Source organism: Aythya ferina, assembly GCF_964211825.1.
Source record: "Aythya ferina genome assembly, chromosome: 18".
Taxonomy (NCBI): domain Eukaryota; kingdom Metazoa; phylum Chordata; class Aves; order Anseriformes; family Anatidae; genus Aythya; species Aythya ferina.
Window position 1 is genome coordinate 4,602,182 of NC_140317.1, and position 25,517 is coordinate 4,627,698.

General features: G+C 57.3%; 3 protein-coding genes across 9 annotated transcripts; all 3 read right to left on the bottom strand.

Annotated features, from left to right (window-relative positions):
• Positions 1 to 354: 354 nt before the first annotated feature.
• TRIM65 (tripartite motif containing 65) lies at positions 355 to 5,656 on the bottom strand. Of its 4 annotated transcripts, XM_084492125.1 has the most exons (6): positions 3,717 to 5,646; positions 3,186 to 3,281; positions 2,876 to 3,112; positions 2,559 to 2,730; positions 2,225 to 2,305; positions 355 to 1,307 (listed from the first exon to the last, which is right to left on the bottom strand). In XM_084492125.1, the coding sequence occupies exons 1-6, from the start codon at positions 4,152 to 4,154 to the stop codon at positions 724 to 726; spliced, it is 1,608 nt and encodes a 535-aa protein (XP_084348251.1). In that variant the 5' UTR covers positions 4,155 to 5,646; the 3' UTR covers positions 355 to 723. The 4 variants fall into 4 exon arrangements, with proteins under 4 accessions (XP_084348251.1, XP_084348250.1, XP_084348252.1 ...); XM_084492124.1 differs by lacking the exon at positions 2,225 to 2,305 and having other exon boundaries at positions 2,559 to 2,764; positions 3,717 to 5,656; XM_084492126.1 differs by lacking the exon at positions 2,225 to 2,305 and having other exon boundaries at positions 3,717 to 5,655.
• Positions 5,657 to 6,093: 437 nt separating this feature from the next.
• MRPL38 (mitochondrial ribosomal protein L38) lies at positions 6,094 to 10,645 on the bottom strand. 2 transcript variants are annotated; one of them, XM_084492128.1, is made up of 9 exons: positions 10,520 to 10,645; positions 10,105 to 10,284; positions 9,414 to 9,542; positions 9,131 to 9,339; positions 8,726 to 8,798; positions 8,073 to 8,118; positions 7,593 to 7,751; positions 7,057 to 7,193; positions 6,094 to 6,731 (listed from the first exon to the last, which is right to left on the bottom strand). In XM_084492128.1, exons 1-9 carry the CDS (start codon positions 10,575 to 10,577, stop codon positions 6,595 to 6,597), a joined length of 1,128 nt encoding a protein of 375 aa, XP_084348254.1. In that variant the 5' UTR covers positions 10,578 to 10,645; the 3' UTR covers positions 6,094 to 6,594. The 2 variants fall into 2 exon arrangements, with proteins under 2 accessions (XP_084348254.1, XP_084348253.1); XM_084492127.1 differs by having other exon boundaries at positions 6,094 to 6,760; positions 6,989 to 7,193.
• Positions 10,646 to 10,876: 231 nt separating this feature from the next.
• Positions 10,877 to 24,464, bottom strand: FBF1 (Fas binding factor 1). 3 transcript variants are annotated; one of them, XM_084492131.1, is made up of 30 exons: positions 24,326 to 24,464; positions 23,978 to 24,005; positions 23,271 to 23,312; positions 22,878 to 22,968; positions 22,484 to 22,544; positions 21,954 to 22,004; positions 21,653 to 21,797; positions 21,003 to 21,083; positions 20,037 to 20,156; positions 19,329 to 19,482; positions 18,929 to 19,062; positions 18,354 to 18,456; positions 17,905 to 18,258; positions 17,212 to 17,295; positions 16,839 to 16,933; positions 16,595 to 16,653; positions 16,321 to 16,365; positions 16,099 to 16,233; positions 15,765 to 15,865; positions 15,113 to 15,319; positions 14,601 to 14,708; positions 14,335 to 14,474; positions 14,052 to 14,170; positions 13,813 to 13,935; positions 13,290 to 13,475; positions 12,364 to 12,540; positions 12,063 to 12,200; positions 11,831 to 11,963; positions 11,384 to 11,490; positions 10,877 to 11,075 (listed from the first exon to the last, which is right to left on the bottom strand). In XM_084492131.1, exons 1-30 carry the CDS (start codon positions 24,326 to 24,328, stop codon positions 10,992 to 10,994), a joined length of 3,408 nt encoding a protein of 1,135 aa, XP_084348257.1. In that variant the 5' UTR covers positions 24,329 to 24,464; the 3' UTR covers positions 10,877 to 10,991. The 3 variants fall into 3 exon arrangements, with proteins under 3 accessions (XP_084348257.1, XP_084348256.1, XP_084348258.1); XM_084492130.1 differs by having other exon boundaries at positions 12,364 to 12,630; XM_084492132.1 differs by lacking the exons at positions 23,978 to 24,005; positions 24,326 to 24,464 and adding an exon at positions 22,674 to 22,766 and having other exon boundaries at positions 12,364 to 12,630; positions 23,271 to 23,314.
• Between the last annotated feature and the right edge of the window lie 1,053 nt (positions 24,465 to 25,517).

A 25,517-nucleotide genomic window follows, 5' to 3' on the forward strand; every position in this document is an offset into this window, starting at 1 on the left:
CCTTCTCCCCACAGGAACCACGACGAGCTGACTCCTCACCACACACAGCCCCAGTGCCTGAACCCAGTGCCCAGTTTCACCCAGTCACTCCTCACCAGCAGCCCTGGGGAAACACCAGAGCTGCGCTCTCACCCTTGGGAAAGCTTCAAAGCTTGGGGTTTTCTTCCACACCGGATCAGCCTTGGGGCAGAGCTGCAGCAGAGCAGGCTTCCTCATCGCAGCGCTGCCATAAATAAAGCACCTGCTGCCGCCGCCAAGGGGCTGCTTCCTGCTGCTGGCCCCGTCAGGATGTGGGAGCAGGGACGCCCAGCTCAGCCCTGCCCCGGCATCTTGGTCTCACATCTCCCACCAGCATCGAGGTCAAACCGGTAGAAAACCAGCCCTTTATTGGGAAAGCGGCATCTTGCAAAGAGCAGCTGCAGCGTGGTGCCCCCAAAAGTGGCTCTGCCAAGGGACAGAGGAGGGCTGGGGACCCGCTCCAGCCTGCCTGCAGCACCTGGGGCCCACCCCAAATCTCCTCCAGGCTTGTTTTTTTTTTTTTTTTTTCTAGGATGAGAGGAAGAGGAGAAGCACGGCCTTGCACCCCCGCACAGCAAGTGGGGCCTTGATTCCGCTGCAAGGGCATCACCCTTACCAGCACATCTTCTCCCTGTGACGTGTCACCGTTGTGCTATTTGCATATGCAAATCAGGGCTGATGGGGATGCCCAGCCTCTCATTAAAGTCACTGCACCCCATCCTGCCCCGAAGATGGTGCTTGGGGAGCCGCTTGGGGCTGATCCCTGCGGCCCAGCGTGACGGCGCGGCCCTCGCAGAGCCAGAAGACGGGGTAGAGCGGCTCGGTGAAGACGGCGTGGAAGCAGTGGATGAGCCGCGTCTCCTCCCCGAGCCCGTAGAACGAAAGCAGCCCCCGGCCGTAATCCAGGCGGACCCCCAGCTGGGTGTAAAGCCTCTCCTGGATTTTCTCCTCCCGGCCCTTGTGCCAGGCCAGGTAGCCGTCCTCCCGCACCTGCAGCCCCCACGAGCCCCCGTCCAGCCCGATGCTGAACTTGTGGCCCGGGGGCTGCCGCCGGGAGAGGCCGCGGTACGTGGCCCCCAGGATGACGGAGTGGCTGGAGATGGCCACCTCCCAGTAGTGGCAGCCCTGCCCGTAGCCCTGCTCGCACAGCACCTGCCAGGGCTCGAAGGGGCTGCCCCGCTCCTGCCACCCGCCCGCAGCGCCGGTGCCGTGCCTGGCTCGCCGCTGGCCCTTGGACAGCTCCAGGTACTTGTTGGCCGTGTCGGGATCGAAGGTGAGGTTGCGGTGGTCTGGGGAGAGAAACGGCACCCGTGGGGCTGGAATGCTCGGTCCCACCTTAATGGCTCCAGGCTCGCACCAGCTGGAGTGGTTTAAGCTATGTAGGGCTGCCCCAAAAGTAGAGGGGAACAACGCGCAGCTGGCTCGGAGGAGAAGAGGAGGGAGGTGGGGGTGATACCTGCCCGCCCCCCAGCTATGAGGAGCCGAACCAGAGCCCTGAAATAGTTGGGGGGGCACAAGGACGCTGCGCTTTGCACAGCCCCCGGGGGGAAAACACAAAGCCAGCAGCACCTAGCGAGCGTGCAGCGGCTCAGGGGTAATTTTGGAGGAGAGGTGCTCGATTTTAAGAGTAAAATATCATGTGGGTGGAGGTAGGGAACCAGGTGGATGATGAGCAAATATGGAACTGCAGGGAGTTACTCTCATCAGGTAACTCCTCCTGGCACGTGGCAGGCCCAGCACCCCACAGCAACCTGGCCCAGCTGCCTGTTCTGGGCTTAGGTCTGCTGCTCATAACTAAGTTTTTCTGTTTGTTTGCTTTTGGCTATTAATAACGCTGAGAACAGTCTGTGGGACTTGATGGAAGGAATCCTTATAGGTCCTGTGCGCACCGATTGCCTTCCTGGGAAGAGTGTGACCTGAGCAAAGAGCCCTAAATACTCCATCCCTCCTTTTTTTCCATCAAGGAGATGGGAGAAGGAGCATTTAGGAACAGGTCCCTAAGGAATCAGAGCGGGATCAGCCCAGGGAGGGGAAGGGAAGGATGCAGCTGGGCATGGGGGCCTTGGGATCTAGGGCATGATCTGCAGTGACTGACCCAATGCCAGGCACTGGCAGCCCCCATTTTTATGAGAAAGTCCGTCCTGGTGCTGCTGTCCCCCTAATGAGCCCCTTCCCAGCCCCACAACGTCCCCCCCATGCTCCTCACCCTTCAGAAACTCAGCTCGGATCTGGCACTTGGGGAGAGGGGTCGCCGCCTTCATCTCTGTCCCCTTGGGCTGCACCGGGCCTGTGGGGGACAGGGACAGGCACGCTGAGTGACACCACCCAAAAACTCGTCCCTTGGATGCGAGGAGGGGGAGGAAATCCATCGTGTCCAGGCCTGAGAGGTGGCACGTGTGCTGCCAGCAAGGAGGGGACACACAGGGGAGCCCCCCAGCCCCTCCTGTCCCCTTGATGCCCATCTGCTGGAAAGCAGCACGGTGACACTGCCCCGGGTGACGTGGAGCCCTGTGGGATGGCCCCGCAAGCAGAGAGCTTACCTGGGACAATGGGGTCGGGGGATTTGGGGGCCATGGCGCCGGGCAAATCCTCCAGCAGGAGCCGGGAGATGCCGGTGAGGATCTCGCTGAGGGGCTCCACCACGCCGGCCGCGTCGAACTGCACCGGGGGCGGCACCGCCAGGCTCTCCCAGGCCGGGAGCAGGGGGAATTCCTGCGGACGGACACACAGACACCCGAGCACCAGCCTGGGGAGGAGCAGCAGCTCCCAAACCTGCCCGCAGACACCGCGCGTCTCCCCGCTGAGTGCCCCCAGAACATCTACGGCCAGCATTACGGGGCAAGGAGCGGGACGGTACCTCGAGGAAGGTCCTGTGGTCCGTAGTGGAGACCAGCAGGTCCCGTGCCTGCTCCTGGTGCTGTCTGAGGGTGTCCAGGTGCCCCTTCAGGGTGTTGGAGTCCTCCTCCACGCGCCTCAGCGCTGTCGACAGTTCTTGCTCGACTTTGGCCACCATCTGGCACTGGAAAGCCTGCAGGCTTTTCTCCAGGTGGGCGAATTTGCTCAGGATCACCGATCTGAGCTCCTCAGAGGAGTCCTGGTGAGGAAGACCGGTGAGACCCAGTGCACTCCCACCTGTGGCTCCAACGCCGAGGTGGTCACAGCATCACCTTGATGCTCCGCGTTCGCTCCTCCAGCTCCTGCAGCGCCCGCTCGATCTTCTCCGACTCCTCCTGGGCTTCTTTCACAGACTTTTCCAGGAGGGCCTGCGGAGGGGAGCACCAACACCCCGTGGCAGAGCACGTTGCTCGCTTTGCCCCCAGGAGCCTCCAGGACAAGGCTCAGGGGGCAGGACGAGGCGAGGGAAGGGGAGAGGCTGCGTCCAGGGGCACAAAGTGGCTTTGCTTTGTTTTGTGTCTTTAGGGCTGTTTCCTCTAGATCGGGGAGGGGGATCACAAATATTGCAATGATGTTTATTTAACCCGTGCTGCTGGGTTCACCCAGCTCTCTGCTGCTCCAACAGCCCCCGGCATCTGGGGGAGCCGCTGGGTGCCGGTGGCATCTCCAGGGCCCGTGGCAGTTCAGCAGAGACCGGGCACAGCTCAGTGCACTTTGATACATCACAGCCCTGGCTTTGGGGTCAGCAGCAGAGGGTGCCGCACCACGCACCCCGCTCACCTCCCACCACCCCAATTTCCCACCTGCTTCCTGGAGTGCACCTCCTCGAAGAGCGCCCACCGGTGCTGCTGGCACTGCCGCATGATGCAGACGCAGCAGATGCACCGCTGCTCGTCCTCGCAGTACAGCTCCAGCGATTTCCCGTGCCGCGGGCACAGCCCGCCGGGGGTCACCTCGCACCGCTTCACCCCCGTCTTGCTCCCCTGCACCAGCTCCAGCACTTTGCTCAGGGTGACGTTCTTCTTCAGCTCCAGCTGCGGCGCGCAGCTCTGGCGGCACTCGGGGCACGAGTAGCTCTGCTTGGCCCCGGCGGCCGCCTGCTCCTGTTTGCTCTGGTGGTCGCTGATGCAGCGCTTGCAGAAGTTGTGGCCGCAGGGCAAGGTGATGGGCACCTTGAAGAGCTCCAGGCAGATGGAGCACACCAGCTTCTCCTCCAGCTTGGGCGAGATGGACAAAGCCATCTCGTGCCTGGGATCGGGGCAGCGAGGGAAAGAAGCTGGAGAAACAGAAACCCCGCTGGGGAAGGAGGAAGAGCTGGGTGACGCCGAGCTCAGAGGCGGGTCAGGGCTCCGAGCCAGGTGCACCCTTAAAGGGACACCCAGTGGGTGGCTGCTCACCCCTCAGCCACGCGGGCTCTGCCCTGTGCCCCCTGGGAGCAGCAGGGCGCTGCGGGAGGAGAAAGTGCCACGGTGACAGTGTGGGGAGACACATGAGAGAGGCTAACAGCATCCGAAGCAAGCGTGTTCCCATGGATACACGTTCCTCTGTATTTAATTTCACTCTTTTTTTTTTTGGAAGGAGCTTCCTGGCATCCTCAGCTCTGCCAGAGCCCGGTCCCTGAGCAACGCAGGAGTCGTGGCTGACAGTGAGACCTCGGCACAGCCCCGCCGGCAGCCTCATGGCTGCTGCAGCCCTTTGTCCCCTCCCTCTGCGGTGACGAGGGCTGTGCCACAGCGCAGCCTCGCAGCTTTCCATCTCATCCAGCTCCTGTCGGCTTGTGCCACCGCCTGCAGCCCCCGCTCCTTAGGGCCGGACACTCCTGGCCTGCTCCTTTTGCCACCTGGATGCGGGGTTGGTGGGTCTGCACCCCAAAACACAACAGAGATTTCATCCAGGCAATCAGCCCCTGCTCAGACAGCTGCTGGGGTCTGCTGCCTGGAGGCGGCTGTGCTGCCATGCACCACACGCCTCCACTTTGTGTCTTCCAGCTGTTTCACAAGTAAACGCCAGGAGCTTTTACAGCCTTCCAGTCCCAGCCTTATCTACTCACCCTTGCAGGTGTCTTATCACTGTGTGCACACTCCCATCCTGCAAAACACGGGCAGGTCGGCCTTAACCTGCAGGTTTTGCAACCTCTGCATACGTCCTGGCTTTGCATTCACCTGCTGCAGCCAGGGATGTTGCCGGCAGCAGGGCAGAGCCCCTTCCGTAGCCGGGGGGAAGCTCAGAGTCACCTCCCCAGGCTGCAGGGCCTCGGGGTCTGTCACAATTTGCTGCACCCCACAGCACCCCTTCAGCCAAGACAAGCAGCAGCTTCCAAAACATTGATTTTGGCTGCATCAAGTTCTGGACAAGTGTTAAAAACTGAGAGAGGAGCACAACGTGACCTTTTTCTGCCTGGGACTGCGTGAGACCAGCTCTGCAGTTGCACCCCACCAGCTCATCCACCCCCGCTTAAACCGGACCCCAAAACCCTTCAGGACACAGTCCTGAGCAATGGCAGGTGGGCGCTGCTGCACAAGCTCTTTGGCTTGCTGGGGGGGGTTTAGGAAGAGGGGAACGTCAGATAAACTTACTGGGAGCTGGGAACAGGCAGCTGCAATGGCAGGAACACGCTGATTTTTGGGTGGGGTTATTTAAAACATGAGAATGGGGTTGTACTAAGGGCGTTATTCTACAGTCGTAGAATAACAGAATATCCCAAGTTGGAAGGGACCCATAAGCATCATCGAGTCCAACTCCTAGAAAAGCAGAAAAAAAAAAGCATAAAGAAAGCAGAGGAAAAAAGAAAGAAAAAAAAAAAGCAAGCAGAGCAGAAAGCAGTGTCTGCAGCTGGGGTACAGCACGGGCAGGGTGCCAGGCCACCACCACGTCTGCCCCAGCCCTGCCAGCTCTGCCTTTAATCATTTATCCACAGCTGGTGTGGGCTGGCTGTGTGAGGGGAAGGAGACTGAGGTCCCCCCGCCTGAGTAGCTGTTAGGAGAGATTATCTTCCCAAATGTCTCCCGTGTACGTTTACCACCTGCGTGTTGCGCTCCTCCCTCCCCACAGCACCCGAGAGGGGAAGGAGATCCGGGCCAGGGGAAGGGAAGGGCTGCGCCTCCCTGCTGTGCCCCGCCGAGCTCCCCAGCAGCTGGCTGACACACTGAGCTCTTCCCAAAAAAGACAGGACAGCGCCACCACCGTCGCTCCGCGCGTGTTTAATCAGACTCATCTCTTTCACAGGACTGCTGAAATAAAAGCTGGCACAGTCCTGAAGCCCAGCACCGATAAGGGAAGGAGGTGCAGGTTGGCCTAGCCTGGTTTTTCATAAAGAGGCAAAAGTAGAACCGTGATCCTTCCAGAGAAGCCAGGCAGGGCAGTTCTGGGGGACTCTGCTCTGCCTCTGCTCCTCATCAGCTCTGCTACAGAACCAGTAGCAAGGCTGCAGCCTGGATTTATTTTCATCGTGCTCTTAAATAGCCTTTTTCCCCATGTGGCTGCCAGCACCGACTGCCTGTTGCCCTCAGCTGCACGCTTCCCAGCGCTGCCAGCAAAGTGGAACAGCCAAGGGAGCGGGATTTTGTTGTCTCCCTCTAGAGGTGCAGACTTCTCCGGTCCACAGAGCGGTGTGAAGGCAGGGAAGGCAGCAGCCCCACCTGCTGGGCCTGCGTTGCAGCGGGCACCGGGGCCAGGAGGCGGCTAGTAAATGCCGTAGGTGGGCTCCGTGGTGTCCCGGTACCTGTCCAGGTACCTCAGAGGCTGGTGGCGCGGGAACTTGACCTGTGGAGGATGGTAAACGGGCGGCCGCACAAACTCGAACACGGGCTCTCTCATATCTGCAAAGGGAACACACACAATGCCTCGGCTTCAAACCCCAGGCCTTCCCCCAACAAGATCTGAGACCAGGGCTGCTCAAGCAAGCCCCAGTGAAGGCTCTTCTTGCTGTTACTTTAAAATGCTCGCTCCAAACGGCCTCGTAGAGGCTGTTCCCTCAGCCTGCTGTTAGTGTGGAGGAAGAAGGCTCAGTAAGAACCAGGTAAGGGAGCTCTGACAGCCAGAAGCAAGCAAGAGCTTACAGCAAGAGCTCATTCACCAATGTACAGGGCACAGCCCGGCCCCTGAGCAGCCCCGTGCAGCACTCCCCCACGCTGCGTTTCTTACTGAGAAGCTGGTGGAAGACCCAGGTCACGGAGCTGTCCCACTGGCACTGGAAGAACGCCAGCCCCGCTGGGGTCATGCTGTCCTCGTGCTTTCTGCAGAAGTCGAACGTGCTGAAGGTTCGCATCTTGAGGCTGTGGCTGGAACGAGACACGAGCACGAGAGGTGAGGTGAAGCTTGCTTCCTGCGGCACCCTGCTAGGCAACAACTTCCCCACATCATCCCAGAGTCTATACAATAAACGTGCAAAAGGCAATCACTAAAGGAAAATTTCTGAGCTTCTCCAGCTCTGCATAAACCTCTGCCCTAGGCAGGGCGAGTTGCTTTCTTAACAGCCTGGTTTAAAGCAACAGGACCCCGTGGTGCTTGCAGGGCTGAGATTGGGGCTTCAGGTGACACACAAAGTCAAAGCAGCTCGGAACAACCCCACAGACTGGGAGGAATTGCTCTGCTACAGCAGCACTAAGCACGAGGTCATAACAAGCGATAACAGGTCAGCCAAAGGAAGAGAGAAACTGCCCAGTGGAAGCCTGAATTACCACGGCGTCGGCCGAACGTCCTCGCTGAAATCTATGGGGCGTTCTTGCTTGAAGAGGAGGAAGACAAAGCGATGGTAGCCAGTTCCCATGGCAGGGAAGGGGGGCAAGTAGTGGCAGATCTCCTTGCCCGCCTTGATGTCGTTGCCTGGGATGTTTGTCCTGGACACAAACACATTTATTTCATTAAATACCCAGTCATTCCCCTCCTTTACGACCCGCAGTTTCATCCAGGGTTACAGGTCACCCTCAGCTCCACACTGGTGTTTGACAAGCGAACAGACAGTAGGGGCTGATTCTACTGGAAGAAAAATCACACCCAGTGATCTCAATGCCGAGCAGCAGCAACATCTGCAACTACTGCATTTTCAGCAGGACCCAGAACAGAGGGTTACAGAAGCTAACGGCAGGAGCATCAGGGAAAGTCGAGGACCACAGAAACAATCCCAAACTGCAAGAAGCGGCTCTGCTGTCTGTACTCACACCAGCCAGTGGAGGTACTCCGCGTCAGTCTCTCTTAGGTGTCCATCTGCAAACACACACACACAGACACCTCAGTGACAACTCCACGCCTGCATCAACCCCAAAGTCAGAACGCCCGGATCCTCACAAAAAGGACACCTCGGGTGACGTTGGGTTGGTTGCTTCACTTCACTGTGCCCTGGTTTCCCCGTGCCAGCTAACCTACCTCCCTCGCCAGGCTGCCAAGGAAGAGGAGAGTTTGGGGGTAAACAAATGAGTGGAGTCAGGGAACTGCCTGCTCCATACCATGACAAAAGTCCTGTTGCATCACTGTCCCATCTCTCAACTGCTAGATGTGGGGAGGCTACAAACCCTCCTGTGCAGGCAATGTTCTGCAAACATCCATTTCTTGTCTCACATTTGACAGAAGGGCACAGAAATACTCAGAAAACAGAACTCATGTGGTTTCTTTGAGAGTGTAGTCCCTCAAAGCAAGGAAATTCTAATTCCTTTCCAGTCTTTGAAGTGGTTTTCTGCACCTGGAGCTTAGGGGACAGCCCCTGCTTAGCAGCTGTCACATCGTCTCTGACTGCGCAGCCAAAAGAAACAGGAGCTAAGCAAAAGCAGAGTGCTACCACCCAATTTAAACACGTTTCTAAGAGCCTTGCACTCACCTGGATTTGTGAGCAACAAAGTCCAGAGGGAGCCTTTATCTGCCTCGTATGACACTTCAGGGGGATTGGAAGCCTAAATGTAAAGACAATGGAAATCATTTGAGCAGCAGGTTCCATTAAGATCAGGTCAAGATTTCTAACCCAGAGAACGTGAATTTGTCATGGGCATGGTCATGTCAGAGTAACCCAGCTCCATCTGGAGAGCCCCAGGAGTGTTAAGAGCCGTCAGCCTGCCGACAGACTGATCTCATTGCACACTTCTGTCCTTATCCCACCCAAAAACCTTATTTCCTTCACCCCAGAAGAAATACCCTCATAAAAGAACCCCCCAGAATGGACAATGCCAACCAGCAGCACCTGGCAGAAAGAAACAGGCTCCCCATGGGGCCAGGGTTGCTCACACACCTCTGTTGGAGTCACCATGTTCCCGTAGTACACCGGCACGAGGTGCTCGTCCTCCTGGCTGTACTCCACTCTCAGGCTAACCCAGGGGGTGAAGGTGCCCTTCTGGAACAAGTCGCGGAATATCCCATAATATTCTGCCAGGCGCTGCTTGTGGAAGGGGCCGCTGGTCTTCTCCCACTCTGCTCTGACCTCGTCGAGGGGGATGAGCGCTGTGGGGAGAGAGAAAACTGCAGGAGCTGCTGGGAGAGGGAGCAGCTGGGGCGGGGAGCAGCGGGGCACAGACCAGTCCGGAGCCGTGTTGCTCTTTCCATCTCGGCGTTTTGGTGGTTCTGCTTCAGGATCTTTTTTCTTTCCTGACGTTCCTTCACTTTCAACAGCTTCCCACGCGGCAGGCTGATGTCAGTCTTCGGCTCTTTAAAGAGGGGTGAAAAAAACATTTATGTATAAAATCCGAACACCCGCCCCCAAAAGTGCTCTACAATATGCTTAGAAAGTGGAAGAAAGAGACACAAAACTGCAGCCATCAGTCACTTGATTCTGCCACCTCTCTGTCTTCCCTCTGCACCTCCACACTTCTGCTTTTTCCTCCTGTCCAGCTCCTTGCATGCCCAGATCCGGGAGTTTGCCACCTGGTGAGCAGGTCTGGGGTCCTCAGCAGACCAATCCAACTACATTACTTGCTGCATATGGTTTAAAGGGCTGTTTCCTGGTCTTATTTCTTGGATACTGTAGAGGTTTCTGGAAATCCCTTCTCTATCCTGCATGTTTTGGCAGGTTCTGTCCAGCCTCTCTCCTTCTAGAAAACGGTTATCTGTCTCCCTGAAAATATCCGCGCTCTGCAAAAGGGCCAGCCTCGTACCAAACCATTTCATCACATCATTACAGACCAGGGTTTGGGGCCAACCCACGGCCCCAACAACAGGCAGCGCCCCCAACCTTCAGCCACAAAGCCGCGGAGCCCTTCCCGCGAGTACCTGGCTCGGGGCTGGCGTACTGCCGGTACGTCTTCCACCACCGGGCCTTCCTGCCCTCCTTCTCGGCCTGCCTGAAGTACCGGGTGAAGCTGCGGTATTTCTCCAGCGCCTCCAATTTGCCGACATCGATCTCCTCGTTCGGCATCGGGCCCAGCGGGGCCGCCCGCCTGCAGAGAGCAGCTGGAAAAGGGGAGAGCTTCAGGAGAAGGGCTGCAGGGGAAGGGCTGCAGGGGAAGGGCTGCAGGGGAAGGGCTGCAGGAGGGCCGAGGGGCCGCAGGGAGGCCCCGGGCTCGGAGCAGGCCGCACGCTGCCCCCCCCGCCTCTCGGACCTGCTTCCCCCGGGCCTCCCCACGGTCCCCCCCAGAGACCCCGGGCCTCGAGGCCGCCCCCAGCCCCGTCCCCGTCCCCATCTCACCGGCGGTGCCGAAGGCCCGGGCTCCCCGCAGGGCCGCGCTCAGCAAGGGCGCCGCCATGATGCGCGCCGCCCTCAGCGGAAGGGCCCCGTTGCCATGGCAACCACGGCTGCGCCGCACGGGGCCCGGCGCTGAAGGCCCCCTCTGTTGCCATGGCAACGGGGCTGCCCCGCGCAGTGCCTGACCCCAAATGTTTCGCCTCCCCTCAGCCTTGGGGGTCCCCCTCACCCCCCAGTTCCAGCCCCACAGATCGCCCCCCGCCCTCCCCCAGCTCACGTTAGCCAAAAAAGTAAAAACCCTGAGGGCTGGAGACCTCCGCCCTGCTGTGGGAAAGGACTTCAGGCTCTGCTCATAAACAATTTGTTATTAAATTCAGCGTTATGTCCCCAAACGGGCGTTATTTATTGTTTGTTCTCTCGCCCCCCTCCCCCCCGTCTGCCCTCAGCAGCGTGCTGAGGGGACGCAGCCAGCTCCTCAGGCTGACAGAGGCGATGTGTTGTAGGGTGCTTTCGTCAGGGTCTGCAGGAAGAACTGCTCGTCCTCCAGGAAATCACGGTCCTGAGGAGAGAGGGGCAAGGCTCAGGAGCTGGCAGGGGGCTGGCAGGAGGGGAGGACATCACAAAACCACAGCGTGGGAGAGCCGTCAGGGATGGGGTGAAGGGAGAAACACCGCCGAGCCAGGGGTGCTATGGAGGAACGCAAAACAAGAAGCAAGGATCCACTTCTGGGATCGCTCCTCTGGGTGCCCACGGCTTCTGTGAGCCCTCCCAGCCCAGCCCAGTGATGATTTTAGAGCCACCCGTCCTGTGGCGTCACCCAGCCCCGCTCCCTGCCAGCTGGCTTGAAGCCCCTTCCAGCCCGCTCACCTGCTGGGCCCTGTGCTTCAGCAGCAGCAGTTTGGCGTAGAGCTCCGCGGGGCCGACCGTGCCTGCACTCCTGTGCCCGGGGAATGTCCGAGCAGGAGGTGGAAAGCCTGCAACGAGGGTGCAGCCCCGTTGCCATTAGAGAAAGACAAACGGAGGCAATGAAGCATCCCTTTTTTGCTGCCTGAATGTCCCCGTAGTGGAGTCATCCTCCATCTCTGAGCACAAATGGGCTTTAGCCCACCCGCCTCTCCCTTCCCGACCCCTTCTGCTCCCTCTTGGCATTGCCCTGGCTCACAGAGCTCAACTGAGCTCCTTCAGAGGGTACGGGGGGGCAACACCAAACCTGATCTGATGTTCATATGAAGGGGAGCTAAACAGCCCCCAGGAGCACCCCAAGACTCCCGAGATGTGAAATAAAAGTGCAGCTGCCCCTCCTATCAGCCTTACTCAGCACGCCGGAGAGGCTCTTGGTGGGGGCACCGAGGTCCTGGTCTGTGGGCAGCAGCAGCGTGGGGTTGCTGGGCAGCTCCTCGCGCAGCTGCTCGAGCTGCCTCCTCTGGTGAGCCATGCTCAGCCGCTCCTGCCCCAGCCCCAGGAGAAAAGGAGAGAGGTCGGTGGCAAGGTTCAGGCCCTGGGGATGGCAGCCCCAGTCCGAGAAGGGAAGGTGATGAGGAGTTACCTGCTGCAGCTGCTGTTCCTGCTGCTTCAGCTGCTCCAGGTGCTGTTGCATGAGCTGCAGCCGGGTCTGGTGCTCAGATTCCAGCCTGCACGCCTTCCGCAGGGCTTGCTCCCCTTCCTCGTACTTCTGGGATGAGAGCTGCAAGGAACAGAGGATGGGGACAGGGCTCCTTGTTTTGTGCATCCCCTCATTCCCCTCCCAGGACAGGAGTAGGATGCACGGCCTCAGGAGGGGTGTGATGCCCCAGCTTTGCTGCCAGCCCGTGTGCAGCTGTGCAACGCAGCTCAGGGGCTCCACTGACCTTGTTCATGCTTTTGATCTCCTCCTCCCGCTGCCGGATGCGCAGCGCAGCCCCTTTCACCTTCTCCTTCTCCAGCCTCAGCTCATGCCAGGCCTCGTCCAGCAGCTCCCTGTCCCTCGCCAGCTGCTCCTCCCTGGCCTTCAGCTCACGGCCCCGTATTTTCAGCTCTGCCTGCTCCTGGGATGGGCGTGGGGGCAACCGATGTGTTACCAGACCTGTCCTGGACACTTTTTCCCTGTCTTTCTGAATGACGGGAGAGGTCTGCCCCTGTTAAACAACTTGTGTGCACCAGGCCTGGGGTGCAGAGCAACACCAAGCAGTGCCCTCATCCATCCACCCATGGGGACCAAGGAGCTGGGATTGTGTACACACACACACTCCTTCCCTGGAAAGGAAGGAGCCCCTCACCATGTCGCACACCCTAAAACACGCTCAAGGCATGTCAGTTTGTCAGCAGGAGAATGATCCAGCTCCATGGTTATTTACCACCACAGTGGTAGCCATTAGAAACACAGCTCTGGCACACCCTGCGCATCCCCTCTGAACAGCCCCAGCAGGGAGCAGAACTGGCTCTGGACGCATCCCCATGGCACGGTGAGGCTTGGCTTAACCCATCACAGCTGCCTCCTCTCACCCGACTTGGATCTTACAGCAGAGGAGCCTGGTCTGGCTGCCCCAAACTCCTCCCAGGCAAAGGGGAGAGGCAGATGGGACCGATGTCAATCTGCACTGACGCCTACAACCAGCTGGCAAGAGCTGCCCTTGGAAGAGCCCGATTCTCACCACCAGACCCAGGGGGATGCCTCCATCCCCTCCATCCTAAACACGAGAAGCAAGCTCTGAACCTTTCCCCGTGACCCCGTGGGGGAGCCCAGCTGCCTGCCAGGCAGCGCTGGGTGCCACGGGAAGGGGCTCTGGGGCCGTACCTTGGCCAGGCTCATGATGGTGCCCTCTCTCTGGGAGTCCATCTGCAGGGCTCGGTCTATATCGCGCTCCATCCGCTCCTTGCTCAGCTGCTGCTGGGTGTGGAATTCGGCCCACTCCACTGCCAGCTTCCGGCGCTCCTCTGAGCACTTCTGCATCACCGACTTCTGCTCCTCCAGCAAAGCGCTCTGGAGAGCATCAGAAGAGGCAGAGAGACAGCACTAAGTCCCCCAGCCACAGGATTTTCTCCTTTAACCCATCCCTGCAGATAAATTCCATGTAATATCTACAGGCTGGTCCAATCCAGGGTGCTCGGTGTGAACCCTGCACAGCGCTCTGGCCCCTCGTATCCACATGCCAGGCAGTTGTTCTGACTGAGATTCACTGCAAGACCGAGAGTGGGATGGAGGAGGTGGAGGGGTGCTACAGCCAAGCACCCGTCTCTTTCATCCACCACACCACGGTGCAGCCCCAGGCAGACTCGTGAGATGTGAAAAACACCCGGAAATGCCTGCCCCATCTCACCTTCGCCCTCTCCAGCTCCGCTCGCTCCATGGAGAACTGCTGGGTCATCACTCGCCGCTGCTCCTCCAGCGAATGCTGCAGCGATTCCACCTTGGATTGCTCTGCTGTCGCCCTCCACCGCTCCTGGTCCAGGCACAGGGGAGAGACAGGTGCCACTCACAGGCTCCAAAACCAAGGGTCTCCAACGGGAGAGGCATCATCCATCCTCCCCATACCCAGAGGGCACGACATGCGCTCACCTGCTCCAGCAGCCGAGTCTGCTCGCTCAGCCTGGCCTCCATTTTGGCGATCACCTCCTGGAGTCGGCTCCGCTCCTCCTCCATGTCCCTCTGCTGCTGCGACAGCCTGTCCTGGAGCACTGCGGACAGGCAGCAGCAGCGCTGTGAGCTGAGGTGTCCAACGACCAAGGCAGGCAGAGCTTTGCCAGCCGGGGCTCCCACCCTCTGGCTGAGTCAGGACAACACTCCCCATTTTCTGGGGGGACCCCGCAGCCGTTTCAGCCCAGGAGAAGGGCAGCCGTACCCCTGAGCTGCTCGTCCCGCTGCCGCGCCCCCATGGCCAGCTCCTGGGAGGTGGTGTGGTGCGTGGCCTCCACCTTGTGCGAGAGGTTATGCAGGTCGCTGGAGAACTTCTCCATCTGCTCAATGACACCGTTCAGAGACCTGCGGAGAGGAGCGCCTGTGGGACACGCTTCATGGCACCGCGGTGGAGAAGGGCTTTTGTGGCTGTAGGGCAGGGAACTGAGCAGCCAGGGCTCGGCGGGGGGCTGTGACAGCGGGGATCGGTACCTGGTGTGTGAAGTGGCGCTGGTCACCGCGTCGATCTCCTGGTCTTTCAGCCGCTTCAGCCGCTGGAGCTGCTCTTCGTGGTCTTTGCGCATCTCCTGGACAGACGACCTGCAGGGCACGGAGGAAGGAGCCCGTGAGGGGCTGCTGCAAACTGCTGCTCCCTGTGGTGGGCACAGCTGGGATGGGCTACATCTGGGGGTCGTGGGTTACTTTGCTGAAAACTGTTCTCTCATAAACTGTGTAGACAACAGTGACTTAGAGACCTGAATAAAAGGGGTTTGGGGAAGATAAAATGCTAGATTCTCCTTTCAAAATACACTGCGTTTCACTCTGAAATGATACCTACTGCCACATCTCCCTCTGCCCATCTATGAAGCAAATCCCATTCCCAAGGCCACCAAGCTGCCCCCAACCCAGCGCTTCTGGAGCCAGATTTTCCCTTTCACTGTGTCCCCAAACCACTCCCCAGACAGAGGAAGACTGGACTAGCACCGTGTGCGCGCCACGCTCACCTCTGCAGCTCTCGCAGCCGCTCCAGCTCCCGTGCACTCTGCTGCTCCAGCGTGGCCACACGCTGCTGGTGCTGTGCCACCAGCTCTGCCTGGGCCCGCTCTGCATCCTGGCTCTGCGACAGCAGCTGAGCTGCCAGCTGCTCCTTCTCCCGCCGCAGCCTCTCCTCTCGCTGCCCGTAAGTCTCCTCCACCACCTTCATCTGGCTCCTGCCCGGACACCCAGACGGGGGTCAGGGTGAGGAAGAAATGCTGCTCTCGTGGCGTTACCTGGTGCTCTCCACCCGAAGCGCACGTGGGGATTTAGTGAGCGGATTGGTGTCACTGCATGCAGGGAAACTGAGGCACGGGGCACTTTGCTTGCTCTGGTCTGAGCCCTGAACTCTCCCACTCCCAGCCAGTGAGGTGCCCTGGCTGGGGACATGCTGGCAGTGGGACTGGTCCCTCCTGTCACCCACAGGACAGGGCTGGTGAGCGCAGACCCTCTCCTTGGCTCACCTGTGGGTCCCCACCTGGCCAAAACTGATGTGGCTCTGTGCTTGCCCACCTCGGGACAGATTTGGGAAGCAGCCCAGCCCTCTCACAGCAGGTAAAGAGGACAGAGCTATAGACAAGGTCACAACACGGGGGACAGCTGTGGGCGAGAGCCCGGTACCTGTGTGCTCTCTCGAGGAGATCCAGGTCCTCCTGGTGCCGCTGCTTGAGACTCTCCAGCAACATTTTGTGCTGCGTCCGCTCCAGCTCCAGCATCCGGACCTGGGGGGCACCCAGGGGAGAAGGTCCTGGTGCTGCCCTGGGTACAGAGTTCCCAAAGCACCACCTGGCAGCTGAAGGCATCCCCGGACTGGGAGGTTTCTCCCCTCTCCCCTGCCATCCCGATGCCATTTGGAGCAGATCCGGCTCCTCTCCTCCCACGGGGTTATTTGTGCTCCCCCAAGGACCATTATTTTTTTTGATTTGTGCCCCCCAGGTGAGGCAATGGGGCTCACCTGGCTCTCCAGCTCCACCACACGGGCCTGGGCGCTGAGCAGTGTTGCCTGACAGCCCGTCACATCCTGATAGACCTGCGCTGCTGGAGCTCCTGGCTTCCTCTCGTGCAGGGGGCCTTGGGCTGGGAACTCAGCCTGTGGAGACAGAGAGAGAACCGACCCTTAGGATCAGGAGCTTTGCAGTGTGGCCATCAGTTCCCGAGGGAAAGAACCTGGCCTCACCTGCAGCTGTGGGGCAGCCTGAAGGGGTGCCCTGGGGGTGGGAACCTGCAGAGACACACGGATGCTGTCAGGGAGGTAAAGCCTGGCTCTGGGGTGAATCCATCCCCAATGATTCCTCTTCTACCCTTCTCCAGCCCAAACCCATCGCTGTTCTGGGTCTCCTCTCCCCAGGTAAATGTAGCAGCCCCCACCCAGACACGAGCACACCAGGCTCTTCCTTGCTGGGGGCAGAGTTTGGGTGCTGCACCTCTAGGTATGGTCTCACCAGACCCACCTGAGGAAGTGGGGCAGGGCCCAGCACCTCCTGCGTTGCTGGGGATGCTGCTGCAGGGCCTGAAAGGATAAAAAAATCATCTTTTGGACACGGCAATGGAATCCATCCCCTTCCAGGAGGATGAGGGTCCAAGTCTCTCAGGCAGAGAAGGGTCCTGCTCTGCTCCAGCAGCTGACCCTGGGGACAGAGCCAGCCCAAATTGGATCAGGCTGCTGCCCAAACTGAGCCACCACGTGAAACACACCGTTGGCGCTGGCATCTCTTGGGGAATCTCCCTTTGCAGGCTCTGACGGGTGAGCTGAAGCTTGTGTCACAGTGCGGAGCCATGGGACCGGGTGCCTGCATGGACACAGACACGTGGGAATGATGCACAGCAGTGTCACAGCTCGGGGAAGAAGTGCACGGGTGTTATTTTTTTTAAGTTTAAAGCTTGGCTGTTCTACTGTGAGCAAATAACCAGCCAAAGGTCCTTCAGAGCTGCCTTCTCTCCCTGTTACAGGGGTCTCAGACCAAACTGACCACTGCTGGCCACCGCCTCTCCCCTTTCCCCCATCTCCCTTGGCTGCTTTCTGCAGGCCACCTCTCTCAGGATGCCCGAAATGCGAAGGAAGCCTCACCCAGAGCTGTCTGCGCTCGCTGCCTTGTCCTGCAGGGCAGCTGCCTGCGTTGGTGGGGGTGCTCCTGCGGTGGTGGTTGGCTGGCTGCAAGCAAAAAGCATCATATGTGGCAGAACTGAGCAGATTATGAAAACCAAGATCCTTTTCCCCAGTGCTTCACAGGTGAAGGCCTCCGTCCCACCCAGCTGTGGCAGGATTCATAATTTTGGTGGCAGTTAAAGACACCCCAAAATCTCTATCATCTGCGTTCCTCCTCACCACATCCAACCGCTTCCCCTGGGCAGCACATCCCTGCCCAAAAGACATCTGTTTGTCTGCACAGTGCCTCGGAGTCCCACTTGAATGGCACAAGTCTAAATCCATGCAAAACCCCAACTGGAGGAGGTGGTTTGCCTGGAACTAAGAGGAGTGAAGGGAGGAACGAGGAGCACAGGGTGGGCCCTGGGGATGCGCTGATCCAGGGCAGCTCCAAAGAACCCAGGGCAGCATGTGACATCTTGGCTGCAACTGGAAAAATAAGGGCCCAGAGATGGGATAGGCTGCGGCCTGGATCACTGGGGTCTTGCGTTATTACCCCAACCTGAGATGAGAAAGTGCTTAAAATTAATTCCTTAAATACAAGCCAAGGCTTTCTGAGGTCCTGCTGGAGCAGCAACGCATGGAACAAACAGGAGACGCTGATCATGCCCTTACCTGGAGGGAGGGTGGGGGTCTGTTTTTTTGCTTGGGGTCTCCAGGGGCGCAGCACTTCTCTCCTGGGCCTTTGCCTGTGCTTGGGCTTTCTTGCGAGACAAAGCAGCACTCAGCCAGTTCTCCTCTTCCCCACAGGTGGGTTTTGGGGCTTCTCCCTCCGTGGCTGGGAGCTGGCGAGAGCTCAGCACAGGACTGGCTTTAGCTGGCGATGGTGGCTCCGAATCCATAAAATCCTCATCCTTCAGGCCCAGCCAGTCACCCCCAGCCCTGCTGGCCCGCACGGGGCTCTGGCTGGCTGCAGGAGCTTTGGAGCGTGAGTCCGGTTTCGGTTCACTGAGGTTCTCAGCTGAAAACCTGCCGTAAGGAGATGGAGCTGCACGCCTGCCTGCAAGGGGACCCTGCCCACATGGCTGGGAGTTGGAGCTACAGAAGCACCTGGAGCACAATACCTCACAGACTGCCTCCTTGACGGCCGGCCCTCGGGCGTGGAGGCCACCGTGGGCTGGTAGGCTCCAAAGAGAAATTCCTCCTCGTCCCAGCCCTCTTCCTTCTCTGTTCAGACAAGCAGGCTTGAGTCAGTGCCCAGAGGAGCAGCCAGCTGCAAAGACACCAGCCCACCTCCTCCTCCTCCCCTGCAATTCCCACTGGGATCGCTGCCTCTGGGAAAACACCGCTGGAAACATCCTCCCCAGAAACCTGCGAGCAGCACGCTTCCCACTGCGGCTGGGAAAAGGATCTTTATTAGGAATCAGCCCACGCCCAAACGTGACTGAGTTACTCAGTAGATTACCAATCATCACCTGAGCTGCAGCAACTGTGCAAACGCTCTCAGTCTGCCTCCAGGCCATATTAACATTTTACATTAGCCACCTTCCCCGTGGGGCTGACAGAAAGCTCATTAACAACCCTACTCACCACGGCAAAAAGGGTGCTTGCCCTGCAAGGGCATTAGAAATCCATCTTGCTATCCCGAGCCAACACCATCACGTCTTTGGACCATCCCAGCATCCCTGGCTGTGCTCACCTGGCTGCTTTTGGTACTTCTTATCCAGTTTGAACTCCTTGCTCTCTCCCGTGCCCGGCCGCTCCAGGATTTTGGCGACGGAGCCTCTTCCCAGTAACTCATCCAGCTTGGAGCGGGCTGGACGCACCTCCTCCCTGTTAAGGGCACAGCAGCAGATGGGTTTCTTCAAGAGGCAGGGCCATTCCAGAATACACAACCTTGCCAGGGCGTCCTGACTCTTGTCTGAAATGAGGCTGCTCCTGCTCCGTTCTGGGACCCAAGGGCAGAAGCTTTGAAGTGCTGCAGCATTCCCCACCCGCCTTTCAGCAGCTGCCACTGAGCGTGGAGGCACCATCTCGCATCCAAGCTGTCCCCAGCTTTACTCCCACTGCATTTTCATTGCCCACGAATGTCTCCTTACTCTTCTGCCTTCTTTCCCTGCTTCTGGTCTCCTTTTGGGCTGTTACCAAATCCCAGCGCATCCATCAGGTCATCACCATCATCTTCAAACGTGAGCTCCTCCCTCCTCCGGACCGGGGCTGCCGTGTGAAGGGGTGTCTGGGGTGGGGGTGGCTCTGGGGGTGGGATCACAGACAGAAGAAAGTTTGATCAGGGTTTAAAAAAACATGGAAAATACAGGAAATCAGAGCAGATTTATTGGGGTGCAGAGGGATTCTAGGGGACTATCAGATCCATTAACATCCCTACTGCAGGAACAAGAGGGATGGCAACTAAACACAGCCACTGTACGCCTGGATCCAACCCGGAGGTGCCCTGAACAGGCTTTGGCTTGGGTGGCAGTGCTCACAGCCACCTCAACTCTGACCCAGTAAACTTGTTCTCAGTTGGCAAGGCACGACACAGGTTGAACGAGGCCGTGTGTAAGATCTGAACCTCTGTTCCCAGAAAGGAAAGGCCAGTGCTGTAACCTATGGCACACTGGAAATATCAAGCCCTCGGTGAGCTGTACTACAACTAACCCCACCACAAAGCTGCTCTATAACTGACCATGCTGGTTAACACCAGATGGAACTAGGCAGCCTTCAATTTCATCAGTTTGGACCTCACACAAACCAGTCCAGGTTGCTGATTTGAATACAAAAAGGATGTGTTGAGCATGCCTACTTACCTTTGTCTTTGCTCGGTTCTGTTTTTTTCTCAGGGACACTTTCACAGCCCCTTGGAGCTGGTTTCTTGGGAGCATCCTGCTCCTCATCAGATAACAGCCCAGCTAAAGGATCGTCTAAATCTGGGAATTACCCCGTAGGGTCAGGAAAGGAGAGTAATAACAGCAACAAGGAAACAAACAGAAAATAACAAACTCAATGCTACTTAGAAGAACAATTCTGCATCAAGCCATGCACAACCCAGCCAGGAGCACATGGGACAAGAGACCAGTTTTGCCCAAAGCCACAACTGCAGATTCTGCAGGGATATGATAAGAGTATCCCTGAATTTTAAACATTCAGTGACTGTATTTCTGTTCATTTTTTCCATGTTTTCTTTCTCCTAGAAGAAAATAACCCAAGATGTGGGTGCTTGAACACTCGGACACTGTTCAGGCAAAGAAAAAAAGGAGAAGAAAGCCCTCCCATCAGCTTCACCTAAAGCCCACTGGGCTTAGTGATTTTAACTGTGTTTTAACCAAGATCTGACTTGGACAATCAGATCTCATCTGTACCAGGAAACCTCTTCTCCAGCCTCATCTTTTGGAAGTTGGATGGAATCCCTCTCTGATACAAGGGTGTCTGAGTGTAATAGACAGTCATCAAACAGCAAAGCACACAGGAAAACACAATTGCAAAGAGATGCCCTCAGGAATCACTTTCCAGTCCTGGAGAAGGCCTAAAAGTGCTCCCGTTCCCACCGTACAGATGGGAACTCCAGCAGCAGAGACTGGCACTGTATTTTTTTTTTCCTCTAGTCACTTTTGCAGAATTAGATCTGCAGCAGAATCATAGGAGTGAAGGGCTCTGTATCTCATTAATCAGCCAAGCTTCCACTTTACAGCAGAGGCCAGCTATGGGCAAAGGGCAAGGACAGGGTTCTCAGTTGTCGCCAGGCACCTGTGAGGTGAAGTGAAGCGAGATCCTACCTTCAAAGTTAAATTTCTTATACGGTCGGGAAGCAGGTGGGGATGAGAGTGGCTTCTTTTCCGTCACAGGTGCAGACTCTCCTAGAAAGAGAGACCACAGCTCACTCAGGGCAGTGCAGATACAGGTGCCCCTGCCCTATCCCAGCTGAAGGTCACTTCTTGCAGCAGCCCCCTAAAAGCACATGTTGTGACAGACAGTGGCCCTGTGACCCTGTGGGGCGGGAACATCTCTAGAGGAGTCTCCTTGCAGAAAAGAAGAAAAGTGCCTCGGAAAGAGGACAGTTTGGGGACCGGTGTATCTTAAATGCAACCCCTCTGGCCCTCCTTCCAGGCTGATCAAGCAGATCCCACTAGAAACACTTTGCAAGGCACCAGGGAGCCACTAAACGGCCTTTGGCAGGCAGCTGCAGCATGGCTGTCATCACTGCTGGTGTAGTGATGTTATCACAGCACGACAAGAGGCTGGGACAGGGATCTCCCAAGGGACAACACACAGCCAGAGTAACGCTCTGTCTGTGACAGCCCCAAAAGGAACCAGAAGAAAGGAATTTGGGGAACAAATAAACTTTTTATTCGCTATCTAGCATCTAAATACCCCTTATTTATTTGCAATCAGCCTGCGAAAAGAAGAGCAGAGCTTCCCTTTATACCTTTCTCAGGAGCTGGCACCTTCCCTGAAGTTTTTACTGCTCCTTCCGAGGAGTCACATTTCCCAGGGCCTTTTGTGGCTGCCTTCCCTGGCCCAGAACTGGGTTTTGATATTCCCAGGAGATCAGCTTCCATGTCATCCATGTCCTGGAAAGCAACAGGGTGAGAATGGCAGCCGGGTGAGTGATTGCCAGGCCATCACAAGGACCGTGCCTCAGGGAAATGAGCAGGACAGCTGGCGCTGGAGGCTGTGACACGTGGGGCTGAGATGATGGGTACTTTGATGGGTACTTGTGCACTTACCTTCAGGGTTTGCAGGACAGCTTGTGGGTCTGCATCAGAGACACTGGATCCCTGCATGCCACAGAGGGGAGAGATCAGTTCAGAAACTCCTCACCCCAGAAGAAGCAGCCTGGTGTTCAGGACCCCCATCATCTGCATCTACCAGAGACCTGGGTAAACTGCTCCAGCACTCAGAGCCCTGGTTCTCCTCATTTTATGAGGAAACATGCTTAATTCCTCCTGGTGCATTCCTTACTGGAAACCCCCTGTGCCTTGATGCCTTTACTCACATCCTGCTGTCCCTGGGAGAAGTGTCAGGAACATTGCTTTGGGTTAGGGTTCACCTCATCCAGGGCACCTGGAAACCCATCATCCACCCACTCCCCTGCCCCATCTTCTCCACCCCGCAGAGGGGTCACCTCTTCAGCCAAACTTCAAGGTTCCTCCCTGATATCCCACTGCTGACTTGGACGGGGCAATGCTAGGGCCAAATTCGGCCCAGCTCACCTCCAGCTCTCAGGATACCCAGTCTCTCAAAACCTGGGGCTCACCTCTGCAGCTTCCACGTCCTCTGCAGGGAGTTTGCTGAAGAAATCATCCTCCAGAAAGGACCTGTGACACAAGCCTAGGGGTTAGCAGCACATGTGAGCTGGGGAAAAAGGCTAAAAACAGCACTAGGAATGAAGTAGTAGTGCTGGGACTGCTATGTTTAAGCAAACAACTGCTGTAATAGATATTTACAGGCCTGGGGGTACTCAGCTCTTGCTGGAAAGCTTCAGGCTCTGGGTTCTCAGCTCTCAAAGCCATCACAGACAACTCCTTCTCATGTAATTGCTACTGGGGCAGGGAGTGAGGCAGAGGAGACAAGGACAGGGCAGGTCAGAAGGACGTGGGGAGTGCAGAGAGCTCTGCAAATGGGAGAGGCTGTGTTTGGAAGGTACTCACTTCTTGCTGGCCTGCAAGCTGGTGCCCCGGGCTCTCCCACTGCTGACAATGGCTGGCTGAGAAGGTTTAGCAGATTTAACAGGGACTTCGTCTGGAAATAAGACAGGGAGAGATTAGGGTGACAGACACAGGCACTCCAAAGGGGAAATTGCTGTTTCCTAATGGGACAAGAGGCTTTGAAATGGGTATGCTTCACTCTGCGCTCCCCAAGCCGATGTCCAACCCTGTTCAATGGCCTCTGGGAAGCTGCACTCAGCTCTGCTCCCTGCTTCATCCCCCCTCACAACTGGAGCTCCCTTGGAGAGCAGTGGCTCCTGCACCACCACCTCCTGTTCCCAGGAAGGAACAGGATGAGGATGCCACCCTTCCAGCTGCAGAGAAGATGCACTTTACCATCGTATCCCAGGAGGTCACCCAACACGTCATCGATGGAGCCTAGAACGAGACAAATTACAGGAGCTGAGGCAGGTGGGCTCACCAAGCAGGTGTAGAAAAGCTCCCTATTTCAGTAGGCTTGCTCTTTTGAAGTCCTCCAGAATAAAGGCTTGATGTCAAGCATCATCAGGCCCTCCTTGCCAGCCTAGAGGGAACTGCCAGGACCATGACTCGGTCCAATATTTTATACATGTATGATTTAGCTTCAGTTAGCCCAAAATGCTATTTTTGCTTTATCAAGCATACCAGCTGCTTTCCATTCAGCTAGTCACTGGCCACAAGCAGCACTTAATCTGTGAGCCTCTGGGCAACTCAAAAGCATCACAGTGTTCAAGGCTGCAGGAGGCCTCTAAACAAGGCCTTGGGGAACAGCTGTGGGAAGAACTAAAGTAAATGCTTATGTTCTCTGGACCTGGAAAAGTCTCCAAGAGAGGGAATTTATGATCACAATAAACCAATCCACTCAATCTGAGAGGCAGGTGAGCATCGTTGGTTCAGGAAGAGTATAATACCCTGAGCAGTAGCCTTCAGGCATGGATCATAAGTTATTTCAGTAGCCACGACTGCTGCCTGATCCTAGTGTCCCCCATCTGCTCTGTTCCATGTATTCCTAGCAGATCAAAGCACCTACAAACAGTGAAAGGAGAACACAAACGCATACATACCTCTTAAACTTTTCTTGGATTTTGTAGCCTATGGAGAAAGACAAATTCCCTTGTTACAAAATGAAGCAGATCTGACCTGGATTTTCCCCAAAACACACTAAAGCCATTGGCAGGTTCTCCAGAGAACCCCTTAAGCAGTAACGAAGCCCTCCTCCTGCCCATGCTGTTTGGGAAACGGCACGTGAAATGCTGGGGAACTGCAGATATTTATAACTTCTGAGAGAGCCCAGCAAGCACACAAGCTGGGCAGAAGCCTCTAGTCCCTGGGACCACTTCTGCCTCCACACAGCGATGCCAGAGCATCGAATTTGGATTTCCCAGGCCTGCGTTGTACCCTATCACACTCACCATGGCAGATATTCTGCTTTCCCTTGCTGTGACAGGTCTGGTTATACGTCCAAGCTGCACCTCGCAGGGGGTCTAACACCACTGCTCACCTCCACACCAACCTCCTATCTGTAGCAAGAGGCAGATTTCTTGGTTTGCGTTCACAGCTGGCTGTGTCTCAGTTAAACAGACCTCCCTCTCCTGCCTGGGTCCCCTCTACAGCCTGCCAGACACCCCCTGTGCTGCTCGGACCTCTCGAAGCCACGCAAAACAAGGCTTAATGCGAGTTTAATTAAAAAAACGGAAAAACGGTGTGAGCGGGACGAGGGGAGCCGGCAGGTCTCACACGGGGACCCCCCTCAGCCACCTCCGTGCCCCCCGGGGCCGGGGCAGCCGCTGCCCGCCCGCCCCCAGCCCCGGGCCCGCCCCGCGCCGCCCGCCTCAGGCCGGGGGAGGCCGCAGGCCCCGGTCCGGGCCTTCCCCTCACGGGGCGCTGGGAAGCGAAGTCTCCGCCGGGCTCAGGCAGCGAACTACAGCTCCCAGCAGCTCCCAGCAGCTCCCGGCAGCTCCCGGCAGCTCCCAGTAGCCCCCAGTATCCGGGGCAGGGCGGTTGAGGACCCCCCCCCCCCCCAGCTTGGAGGGGCGGGAGGCAGCGCGATGGGGCAGGGAGGGCGCAAATCTGCAGCCCCGCTGCGGTCCTGCCAGCGCTTGGCTGCTGAAAAGGGACAGTCTCCTACCTGCAGTCCCCCTTCCAGGCGCTCAGGAAGCGGTTCAATCCCCCCCAGTTAGAAGCTGGCCGATGGAGGGGGCTGAGTTGCTGGGGAATCGCCTCAGGCAGCGCTGTTTGAGGTTGTTTCAAGAGCACAGACCTCACACCACCTAAGAGTGGCAGCCACTGCCTTCAGGCTTAGTAGAAGGAAAATACAGGCTGGATTCACAGAATTCAACGAGAAGCTGTGAATATCCCCCTTTTTAGCAGTGCTCTATTCCGTTAGAGCTGCTCCTAGCAGCCTAAGACAGTTTGCTAGCTGAACTACAAGCAGTGACCACGGAGCAGCAGTGAGCATCCATTAAGCAGCTCTAACCCCAGCAGTCAGCGCAGCAAGGTGTGCTAGCATTGCTAAAATCAACTAATAGGTAACATTAGAAGTTTGTTTTCTTTTTAAGAGTTAATTTCTTACCAAAGCTAGGGCCAGTAAAGTCAGCCCTGCTC